The 12702-nt window shown below is 38.9% G+C and overlaps 1 protein-coding gene across 3 annotated transcripts in view; it reads right to left on the bottom strand.

Moving 5' to 3' along the window:
- LOC139725154 (sarcospan-like) overlaps window positions 1-12702 on the bottom strand; it is a 246651-nt gene that overhangs the window by 10603 nt on the left and 223346 nt on the right. For all 3 annotated transcript variants that reach the window (XM_071636242.1, XM_071636243.1, XM_071636244.1), the window contains one exon: window positions 8850-8936. In XM_071636242.1, coding sequence (XP_071492343.1) covers window positions 8850-8936 — 87 coding nt within the window. The remainder of the gene's footprint in view (window positions 1-8849; window positions 8937-12702) is intronic.

Genomic DNA, 12702 nt, shown 5'->3' with positions numbered 1-12702 from the left:
GTATGAAATTGTGTTGGAAGAAAAATAAATCAAACAAACAAATATTTAGCGAGTCTAAATTTTCGTAAATGGGGACTTCCCAATGATTTCACGAGTGGTTATATTTGCCACCGTGGAGTACTGAACAGAGAAATATATATGTGTACGTCACATTCATATTGGGATCAGAGTCATTATTTCCGCATGTCTTTAATTTTGCGAATAGCACCTGACTCGCGAAATTCACGAAAATAAAAACCTCATGAAATTTTTGGCGTATACAGTACCTTACTTGTTCAGCTATAACAACATTTTAATATCATTATATGTTTGATGTGTGGTCTGCATGGTCCTGTGGACTTCATTGTAACTGACAATAAGGATTGCACTGTAGTACTCTATCCATTTACAGTGCAACAAAAATAACAACAAAATGTGATGTTACCACACACCAGCTAGCAAATTTGTGATTTTTAATCTTGTTTTGCTTTGTAACATGCATGTGTCGCTGGCTTGGTGAGCAATGTACGAGGTACGCATTAGCCATAAGCATAGCAATCCAAATACTGGATGCAAGTTGAGTAAGAAAACAAAAGACAAAAAAAAAAAAATCATGCTTTTTCTGAGTTGAGGGTTTGTGTACCAAATCATTATCATTTCCTCATTTTCAGCCCTTCACTTTTCCTGATTCAGACTCTTTCTCTTTAAGGTTATATCATCAATGCACACACACACACACTCGCGGGTGCACACATGTAAGTGTTCACCCGTGTATATTTTTGTGTACACACACACACACACACACAAACATGCATGAAACAAGACATACAGACACAGGCTATCCAACACATCTACATGAGATGTGTTCACAGCGGGACTGAGCTCACATCTGAATGTCACTGCCCTGAAGGTGTAACCTAACCGCCCCCAGGGACTGATCGACTTGTTGAGGGGAGCACTGCATACATAGAGACAGACCTAGGGCTGGTGGAGTGGGGTGGGGGGGGGGGGAGGTGGGGTAGGGTGTTGGGAGGAGGAGGGTATATTAACCATTTGCGGATGATGTGTCACCAACGTCTACATTGAATGTCATCCTGTATATCAGCCCTGGACAGGTCCCCAGGGGGTATGAGTAACCAATCTATGCATCGTATGGCTCTGTGTCTTTACTTGTGTTGTGGAATTGAGACATCAAAAATCCAGAGAGGATTGGTCGCCAAGCAGAATCATGCTTTTGCAAGAGACGGTGACAATTTCATTCCATCGTAATTAAGTCAAAAACTGAAATAAACTAAAACTGAATAGATTTGAGTTCGTTGAAATCTTTGAAAAGTGAAGATATGCAGAGGGATTGCTTGTCATTGTCTCGAGTGCAATTTGGAGGTGAAGACTAATTAAACACATACCGATTTGCGACATGGTGCTTTGTACACACCTTTATTTAATAGAAAGCATGACTACTTGGAAGTACTATTTCTGAAAAAAAAACCATATAAATATTGACCTAACTAGGGACATTTGAATAACTAGACTACTATACATCAGCTAAACAACTCTATCATAAATAGCCATTTGCAAGGTTACAGTTCATGTATTTATATTCATTCCATCATCTCTTAACTCAGTGCCTCTTGTCTCACTGAAAGAAGTAATGACCTATGATGATTATTTGCCATACAATGCCAGTGCTCTTTAACCCGCTGAGGATGGTTTGATTTTGCGACAACACGCATTTTCCATAGAAACCTGTCCAAAAAAACTGGGGACTCATCCTAAATGGGTTAAAGTCTCTTACTATCATATCTACCATGTGCTGACTATGGCACCCCTAAGCCCATATGCCCCTCCTTTAATTTTGTTCTCTCATTTTCACACAGCCTGTATTTTAAATCAGGTGGTAGTTTTTTTTCATTTTGCTCGTTGTTCTATTTATCCCAACTTTCCATTTCTATTAAGGCTACTGACTGAGAAGTTCCTTTTTCACCATACCTCTGTTCATTATTCCAAGGTGATGAAGCGATAAAACCTGCTATCTCCTAATTATTCAGTCAATAGGGTTAATGGGGGGGGGGGGGGGATGGAGCGGAGGGGAGGGAAACCTAATAGCCTGATAATTTCCTGCTAATGTTAACAGCAAATTTGAACATTTCATTCACTTTGGCTTCTTTTTTTTTTTTTACTCCACATCATACGATTAATGGGAGCTGGAATACCTGAGGGCACGAAGCTCCTGCTTAGCCTTTATCTTCCGACCATCTCTTCCACTCCTCTTCCTATCTTATCTCCCCCTCTCCCCTCCCCACCCCCCCCCCCCCCCCCCCCCCCACCAAAGGAGGGGCATTTGTGTTTGATTGTGATTCCAGTTGCTGCACTTGTGCAATATACTTTCTCCAGCCTTAATCCAGCAAACTACGTCAATCTGTGTCCGACAATTCGACAACTTTGGCAAAGATTCAATTCCCCTGTTGTCTCCATTCCAACTTGCCATCCAAAAAGTCTGTACTCTTAAATTCCTACTGCCATTCCCTCGATGGGATATGGACCTCCACAAAATGTCAAGATCAGATATTGCAAAGAGAGAAATTCACTGCATACTGCACCATCCTACAAGATCTATCTTCAAGAACAATAAAAGAACCATCTGATTTTTATGTTCGATCCAGTCTTAATCCATTCATCCTCCCCGGTTTCTCTTGCGCACATTTACCCCTCACTGCAAACTACCTTCACATCTTTCAAAAGTGAGTCACGGCAATTTCACAAAATGGCACAATAATATGTCAGATGAGGTGCACCTAAATTGTTTCACACGACCTAATAAAAATGCACTTCTCTACATTGCATACTACCTTTTAGTATCAAACTATTTACTTGTATCATAAACTTTAGATGAAAGTCACACACAAACAGACACTGATACATGCATACACACAACACACATACCAACACACACAAATACACACTGGCAGCATTCTGAAATGAAGAAAGAAAGAAGAATAAATGTTATGCTTTTCTAAATCTTTCTTTTCAATAGAAATTACTGATATCAGAAGTAGTGTTCTTATCTGGTGGTGCCACATAGTTTGTTTATCATATGGACACAAACATGAACATAACATCGTGCTTGGTAACAGATCTTAGGTTGGTTTATTCATGTATTGATTTATTGATTTACTGATTTATTGATTTATTGATTTATTGATTTATTGATTTATTGATTATTTATTTATTTATTCATTTATGTATTTATGTATTTATTCATTTATACATTTATCTATTTGTTTGTTTATTTATCTATCTATCTATCTATCTATTTATTCTTTTATTCAGTCTTCTTTAAAAACAGGGTAGTCTTTTCAGAGCCAAAAGGCCTGCTTTAACCCGTTGAGGATGGTTTGATTTTGCTACAACACGCATTTCCCATAGACACCTGCCCGAGTATACTCGGGACTCGTCCTCAACGGGTTAAAAAAGAGCCCTATTAACATTAATATACAATACATATCAAACTTATTTAGTTTACAGATAAATAAGCTGACAAATATATTGAGGCTGCAAACACTGGATTTATGCTGTGGGGGCAAATGACTTTATAATTAATTAATATTCCCATTTTACCTTAAATCTTCAACTGATCTCTGCTCCAGGAAGTTCAATAAATATCAAGACTTTAATAAGAATGCCGCTTTTTTTTTCCTGCCCAAATATTGATTACTATGAATAATATTCATGAAAATACGGCAACTGTGCTTGCTATAACTTTTGCTGACTTAAGTTTCCTGGGCATCGCCATACTTCAATAGGATAAAGATTAAAGTAAGAGCTCACTCTCCTGATCCACGGCTTAGCTAAATCCACGCAAATACGTCACATGACGTACTCATCGCCCGAAAGCTTCATCAGCTCAGGAGGCAAGCAAAGGCAGCCATCAAACGTTTTCATCCATTTCAACATCACAATTTACATGTCTAGATGCAGATTATGCAGAGAGCACATCTATCTGAATATTTAGACCTAGAGCAGTGGGATGAAGGGATAAATCTGTGATATAGGAGCATGATACCACCTTGGCTTGAACAGAAGATGGGAAAATGATGGTATCAGTTTTGTTTTGTTTTGTTTTTTTTACTTTTTGCTACCATAGCAAGCTGGTGGCTGGAAAAAAAAAGAAGCTGAGACCCTCATGAAAAGGCTGGTCATTTCAATCTCCCTAATGTTTTAGCTGCTGGCCATGCAATGCAACATACCCCGAGATTCGCAGGGTTGCGAAAGCTAGTAGCATGGGTGGCGTGTGGAGAGAGCAAAAATGCAGTGATATATGCGTGATTAAAAAAAAAATGGGTAATGAAATGGGTAAACTTCCTGTGGATATAGGTTGATGGATAGGGTAATACACAGATTTGGTGCATGAAGGCAATACTGATCATGTACAAGGCTACACATGCGCAGCTCATCATCACTGGTGGCATAAAGAGCTCATAGACAACTCCATCTTTTAGCAATGCATGAACACGATCATATTCTGCTCTCATGGTGCTCTTATGATCATTTCCAAAAAAAAAAAAGGGGAGGGAATCATTCTCACATGTTACAAAACACTGCTGTTTGACATCTCGGTCAAAGTTGCTAGGTAACCATGCCCAGAGGCACCCAAAACATTTCATTAACACTTGAAGAATGGAGTGATAAGTTTTATTTCCAAGTTTGCATGAATGTGGGTTAATGGGGTGTCGCAAAAAGACAACCTCCCTGCAAAAAGGTCACAATTGGTGTCATGTGACTTCAGACAAATGTTTAAGCTTCTCCCTGCATTTTGTACACATAATGTGCTGCCTACTCCCTGACTTATCATTACACCATTTCCACAATTGTAAGCCGGATACTGCTGAGCTAATAGCATATGCGTACGGAGGTGACAAATGCATCTTATTTTGGCAAATTTTTACTGAAAGTAGAGGAATGGAGAGCTCAAACATCGCTATTTCTCATCCTGAAAAGGTTGGGTTAAGATCACTTTGAAAACTTCATGCATAATTTTTCGAACAAATCCTCACAAGGAAGTGCAGCATTCAATCTTTTTGATAAAAACAGCAAAGGGCAGTTTCGGTGAAATTGGAAGATTATCTCTCCTAGCATCTATTTTCAACATCTTTTTTTTTTTTAATTACAGTGTGGAGTCGAGGCTATCAGGACAAGATTTTGAGCCAAACTGGAAATTAAACCACAATGTAAATATCACTACTGGGTTAATTACATCAGGTAGAGCAACTTTGCCGGATTTCCTACATTTCTGAAAGAGAGGAGTACTCCATTAAACTCACACGTTAGTCACGAGCGCTTCGGCAATTCCGACAATCTTTCTCAGAAAAGGTAGACCCTGATGACGCTATAAATCATCCATAAGTGGCAGCTAACCTCAGTTGGTCCCTAAAATTGGACTAATAAGTGTTTGCCTCCAAAATTAGATTCTACCATGACTGGAAATTAGAGGACTGTATAAGAGTCTCCTTCTAGGATAATCAGATGATAATAAAGAGCCATTCGTCATTCTCATGAGTGACATTTCTTCAACAAGAGGAAAAAAAAAACTTGGCAAACACAAGAACTGTGTGAAATAGGGAGAAAAAGAAAGAGATGGATGAAGAGAAAGAAAATAAGAGTTTTCAACCTCGTCTGCACATACCATGATAAAAACAGGCAATTTCTCAGAATATTGAGGATGAAAACTACCCTTCAAAGTCGTATGTATTCACCTGCCTCAAATACTGTTTGTTGATGCCTTTTACAAGGTCCCCACTTGTAAAAGCACATTTTACTTCCTTTTATTATTATTTTTTTGCTTACTTGTCCTGTTCATTCCAAGAAGCCTAAAATTTGCACAGCTTGTCAACAACCCAGCAGGCTCGAAGCAAGTCAAGACTTGTTGAGCAGAACTCCTCATCATGTGATCAACTTTTCTTCTCTGTTTCTCGTTCTCTCTCTCTCTCTCTCTCCCACAAAGTTCCATCAACAATTCTTATTCATTCGTGAGACTGAATCCTTCTTTTGATTGCCACACCTTAATGCCTGTTACTCTATACATAATAGTGCTATTTCATTCCACACATGAAAAAAACAAACCACAATAAAAAAACAGCATTTGAAGTAACATGTCCTCCTACTCATAGAGCAGAGTCACATATCCGTTTCCTCAGGCATGCATTCATCAATACTGAATGCAGGTGCCAAGATTCAACATTTTACTAATGTCAGTGAGTCTCCAAATGGTTAATTTGTAGGTTAGAAGACATCCTACTCCCCATTACAGGGGCATCACGCGCCCCCGGGGGAGTGGGGGCAAAAAAAAAAAAGAAACCTGCCAATTTTCTAAATGGCCACAACGGAGCAACGGTAAATGAAGTTGGTTGGCTTTGTGCCAACTATCACCATCCATGAGCGGTGCTTGCCATGTACGACTTCTGACTCCGATGGCGGACCGTCATTGGGGGAAACCGAACACTCCCGGGGAACGAGATTTAATCACAGCGGAGACAATCTAGACTGTCACACTCTTGAGAGTGGGGCAAACATTTTTTGAAGCACCCGGGTTGCCTCCGTGTGCAAAGGGGGGAGTAGTGCACATTTTGGCCGACTGAATGTCTACTCTCACGTTAGTGCTAAACTATCGGCAAACAATGTGGAATACCGAGGGGGGGGGGGATTCTATCTTCACTGATCCATTTTGAGGAGGTAACTTTTGTCCTAAGTGTTTGGAAAGTGGTGCATAGTTCCACAGATCCAATGATCTACCCATCTCCCATTCATGCCCCTGAAACATACACAAAACACACCCTTATTTAATCACGATGCAATACCAATGGAATGTTCGGGCATGTGCCTCACACTGGTAAAACTTTGGTAAAATTTGAAAGAAAGGATAAATTTTAATCTGTACAAATTAACTGATTTTGAAGTAAGTGTTAAACCCAGCTGGGCAAACAATGTGATAGTGTAGCGATAATGAAAAAGGAAAAAAAAAAGATATCAGGCAAACAGTAAATTCACAAAAATTCTAACAAATGCGGCTTGTTCAGGGACATACTTATTTGAAAGTAAAACATAGTTTCCATATGCCTGCAGAAACTGGCCTTATTTTTTTCTCTAATATGGACACATATAATATGCATACAAAATGTAGGAAATAATCCAGTGATAACACAGTTTCATTTGGGTAATGACAAAAATGTGGAATACATTTAGCCAAAAAGGTTACGCTAACAGTATGCCAATCTCTGAGCATATCCAACTGTGGTTGCTGTATAATTTTTACAAATAAATTCCAAATCGGGCCATAGCAGTTTCCATCCATCTTCACTTGACAAATTTGAAGACTACAAAATTTGCAAAAGCTATTGAATTTTTGTCTTATAATTAAGAAACCCCGTAAAAATTGTTTTAAATGATTTTTGCAAATAAATTACAAAGAAATTCACATTTTCATTCCACTTTGTACTAAGAATCATAGAAAGCCATGAACACAACCGGTGCTACGTTACAGAGCACTAAGATATATACGAGCTTCCTTGTGACTGTGTCAGAAATATAGCTCAGGACACTTTCTTGCATTTTGCAGCTTTCCTTTCCACAGAATTCCATGAATAATATGTTACTGAGCAATAATTGACAAATTGAATGGATAATTTATCCTGTCTTCTAATTTAAACATATCCCACACTCGCTCAGTTGTGATCTTCTGGCGCCATTGCTGAGAAAGTCGTTGCTGTCTATGAGCACGGGGACTCCTCTCGCGCAAAAGTACTCGCGCGTTGGAGCAAATTCCACATGCTCAGTCAAAGTTAATTGATACTGATTACATAGAGCCGGTTGATACATCCCTTAAACGACCTCCTTCTGCACGGATTTAGCTTGGGGGGGGGGGGGGGGCACTGCCGGTTCTAGGGATCACAGAAAGGTTTACATGACACTGGGCCTGTTTATCGCAGCATATTTATTGGCTAATAAATCTCGGTTCTGTGTCAATTATGCCTAATTTTCTGATCAATCACAGAAATTTGTCATAATTACGGGGAGCAGCGGAGCAGAAGCAGATATTAGGTCAGCACTCAAAAGAGGGCCCTGCAGGGTGCCACACAACCAGAATTCTTTTCAGCTTCTGGCTTGCAATTCATCCTCATAACAAGCAGAAATCAAGCTTTTCAAATTTCTGGCTGGGACTAGAGTATTTGCCTGTTGTCAGATGAAATAAGTCTAGCAATTTCAGTGCAATTGCACTTGTCCCAAGCATTTTATCAGATCAAAATGAGAAAGGATATATATATACTCTAATATCAAGATTCACTGCTATATCTCCCTGGTCCTATAAAAGGAATATTCACTTATTGCATTATTTGATTTCTTTTTCGGATTTGATTTGTGGAATCAATAGAAATGAAAATGAAAGACTGCTAACTGTCTGGCAAGCTCGGAAAAACAGGGATTTTCAGGGGATATTTGGTAAGGCAATATTTGGATGATATTGACTGATGTCAAAGTGGTGAAATTACGTCTGAAAAGTAATGGATATAAGAAGAGTCTAGAAAAGAGTCCAGAATAACAATGACAAATAATACCTTGAAAATGAAAACGATGCAATTTCTTTCTCCAAAGGAATGAAGACAGAAATTAGGGCTTGAATAAAAATGGTTGTAACATTCCAACATGACCTTGAACAAATGCCATAATAGATAAAGAGATAAGAATTTATTTTAAGAATATAGCACAGAACATCATTTAATTTAACATTCCAAGGGAAGATGAAATACAAACAATTACAGCATTTGTGAATTGAGTCTGAAATAGGAGAACGTCAGAAACAGGGGATGACTTCTTACCTTAACAGCAAATATTTTCACACTCCCCTGGTAAGCATCCGATCTTATGGCACTGAAGTATAAACCCAGGCCTCCGGCAATAAATAACTGCAACAAGAAAAGACAAGAAAGAAAAAAATGATGACATTAAACAAGAAAGGTAGTAACAAAATGTCCAAATACTCTACTAATTTACCCTTAAAGGACAAGTTCACCTTCATCAACATAAGGATTGAGAAAATGCAACAATATTAGTAGAACACATCAGTGAAAGTTTGAGGAAAATTGGACAATCGATGCAAAAGTTATGAATTTTTTAAATTTTTGTGTTGGAACCGCTGGATGAGGAGACTACTACAGCTTGTGAGTCATATGCGTACAACAGCATAAAGAAAATGTAAAAGAAAATTCAACATATTTTCACTTTTTTCGCGTAATAAAAGAGCACTTGACTTGCCTCTTTCTATAGGCAGGGGGACTAATAATACCCATAACATTTGTCGGTAACGAGTCGGGGGAATGTGTACTTTTTTCAAAAGATGGAATTTTGTGAAATTCTCTTTATATTTTCCTTATATTGTTGTACGCATGTGACATCTAAGTTATTCATACACTGCAGTAGTCTTCTCGTCCAGCGGGTACTGCACAAAAACTTCAAAAATTCATAACTTTTGAACGGATTGTCTGATTTTCCTCAAACTTTCAGTGATGTGTTCTACTAATATTGCTACATTCTCTCTATTCTTATGTTTATGAAGGTGAACTTGTCCTTCAAAAACAGGAGGATACAGGAAGGACTGTGTACAAGTGTTCATTTGAAATAAGCAGATCAACATATATTGGAAGGAGGAAGTAAGTAAGAGGATATAGATATGAGAGATAGATGAGAAAAACAAAACAGAAAGATATATAGGTAGATAGGACACAAACAGACAAAAATTTATACTGTGAAAAGATAGATAGATAGATAGATAGATAGATAAATAGATAAATAGATAGAGAGAGAGAGAGAGAGAGAGAAAGAGAGAGAAAGAAAGAAACAGACAGACAGACAGAGTTATATTACAGAATGATTCAATGGCCCGAATTCACGAAGGTGGTACAATCTTCATCCATGGTTTAAACCATGGACAAAGACCATAGTTTGTATGAGATGCCAAGTGTCGCATGGCCTATTTCATTGCAAAAGTAATTTCATTGACGAAATGATCATTTTGTCAACGTAATGTTAACTTTTCCCGTTGACGAAATCGACAAATGACGAAATACAAAACTAGGGTCTTTGTCCATAGTTTAAACCATGGTTTCAATTATACCACCTTCGTGAATTCGGGCCGATCAGAGAAGAGTTTGGAAAGAGAGAGAAGATTACTGAATATGAAAGAAACTTCAGGAATAAAAACAAAAATGCCCTCTAAAACATATTACCGTATGTCAAACCCTTAGATATTTGAAGTAATAGAAAATACATTTAGTTTAGGTTGATGAAGGAGTGAAAGATCAATACTAAACTAATGGAGTGTGAACACTTTTCACTGGTGATACAAAAAGGGATACAAAATGATTGAAAAGACTAAATTGAACATTTCACAGAAATTACATTAACGTGGCAGAGCAATCAGAGTAACCTCAGCCACTGGTTCTGAAATGAAAATTATGATGGCCATACACACAAACGAGTAATACAAATACACAGAGCAAAACTCTTGTGACATTTCCACACATTGAAGGAACAGTATTGGTGATGGTGGTGGTGGGGTGGGGGGGGGGGGGGGGGTGGGGGAGGGCAGAAAAGGCGTGAAGTTGGTACTCCACATCATCCAATTGTTTTCAAAACTCATCCTTCCACGGAGAAATCCACACCAAGGGCACATCACACCACCACAACTTCAACTGCCCTCCCGCGATGCCCGGGGATCGATTGTACAAACATGACACGAACACCTACGGCTATCTTGCAGAGATAGCGATGAGCAACCCTTAAGTTACTTGAAGTGGAGGGACCAATCAAACATGGTTTTCTCAGAGGAGGTGGGGAGATGTGATTACCCCCCCCCCCCCCCCAGCTTGCAGTAGGTGGATACATACTGTATGACTTTGTTTTGCCTAGCTCAGAGGAGTCATTTGGCATAACTGATACACAAATACCAATGCTACTTCTTTCAAAATTTGCATTAATCATGGACAGAATGTGTTAATAAAGCACACTAAATTCCAGCTTAATCTAATAATCTCTTCATTGTTGTTGCTTCAGTGGTTCATGTCCTGTTTTTTTTTTTGTTCCATTCTTGCCACAATTAGCATGGCTTGGTACAGATTAAGCCCTTGAATAGACCCTGTACTTCAGAGGCTCTTCTCAGGTCACACTTTTCTGGGATGTGTGCTTTCTTTCCACTATTTAGATTAGGTTAGGATAGTCCATTTAAATTGAGTTATACATCATTGTAAAGCTTTATGTCTGCTCTTTCAAAAGCTGTTCTTAACCAAAAATCCATGTCTAGCATCTTTTTGTTGGTTTTGTGATGCAGGGTCACATATAGATTTGAATGGAGGAGAGGATCTGAAATTTGTGGGGTCAACTGTTTCGAAGTCAGGGCAAACAATTTGAATAAACTGACCACAAGGCCTTGTACTTGGCAGAAAAAGAGAATTGTGAAGAAAAAAAAAGAGGGGGGGTACAGAGGGAGAGAGAGAGAGACACACACACACAGACAGATAGGGGGTTGGTAGATGGAGATTGGAGCTGGTGATATGCTGGAGTATGTGAGAAGCGCCATAAAAGGATGGTGGTTTATCATTGCATGGAGGTCAGTAGAGTGTGTCATTCACCTCCTACAGACACGACCCCCACCCTCAGGTTCTAGGTCTAGTGGTTACCAATCGTGACGTAAAAATGGAACTTAATTGTCATGGTGAGTTGCAAAATTCATTTATCCTGACATCATGGTGTAGATTCAACTCTCATTTGTCATAAGGATAATCATCAGTACTATCTATTAAATGTTATTTCCACCATTGTCAGAACAGTGGCAGTAAATCAGATGACTGCACGAATAGTGCAACGTTATCATGGTATTCAAATTAGTGAAATTCTTCCGTCCAGGTGTTTTCAATGCAACTGATTGACAAAATTGCCCAACATCGACGTAAATAAGGAGGAATGACACACAAAAATCAGGAGGTCGTAGGTTCGAATCCTGCTCGAGTATGTATGCCCATGATTTTTTATCATGGCTACTACTAAAACACTGATCAATTCAGTGCTTATTTACGTCGATGTTGGGCAATTTGTCAATCAGTTATCATTGTAACTGTTCTTCTTACAAGTCATTGTCTATACATATGTACATCATGTTAACATGGACACAAACCTCACAAGGCAAGTAAACACTGAGTACCATCTGGACTGCGGAGGAAAGGGGTTAGTGCAAACCTAGATTAAATTTTCTGAGCAGTGTTAGCAATGGAAGAAAGAGGCATAGAAAATATTGATCCTATTCTGTTTGGATCAATCAATGGGTGCACTGCGTACCCATCATGACAAAGAAGCGGTGTACTGCAGAGCATTCGCAGCATCATGTAGCGCATCACAAACATGAACACAAAAATGTACAAGCGCAAGGAAGAGACCTTGAAGATGCTCTCAAGAGAATCGCAAGTCAAAACTTGAACCCCATTACTACTAGCATCAATCGCACAGAATACGATCTTAATGCCATTCCAGTGAATCGGTCTTGAGAGGGTTCAGTTCTGCATTAGTGTACCCCTTGACTCCCATGCAATGATGGGAGCGAACTCTTAACGTCAATCGCGCAGAACCCTTTTTTTTTCTCTCAGCAAAAGCAATCAGCTCTAATTGTCTGTGGACTGCTAC

The sequence above is a fragment of the Diadema antillarum genome, unplaced genomic scaffold (assembly GCF_040938485.1).
Source record: "Diadema antillarum isolate AM-2024a unplaced genomic scaffold, OU_Dant_1.0 seq00000017_RagTag, whole genome shotgun sequence".
Taxonomy (NCBI): domain Eukaryota; kingdom Metazoa; phylum Echinodermata; class Echinoidea; order Diadematoida; family Diadematidae; genus Diadema; species Diadema antillarum.
The sequence above is the reverse complement of the archived record's forward strand: the minus strand, read 5'-3'. Positions and strand labels throughout refer to the sequence as shown.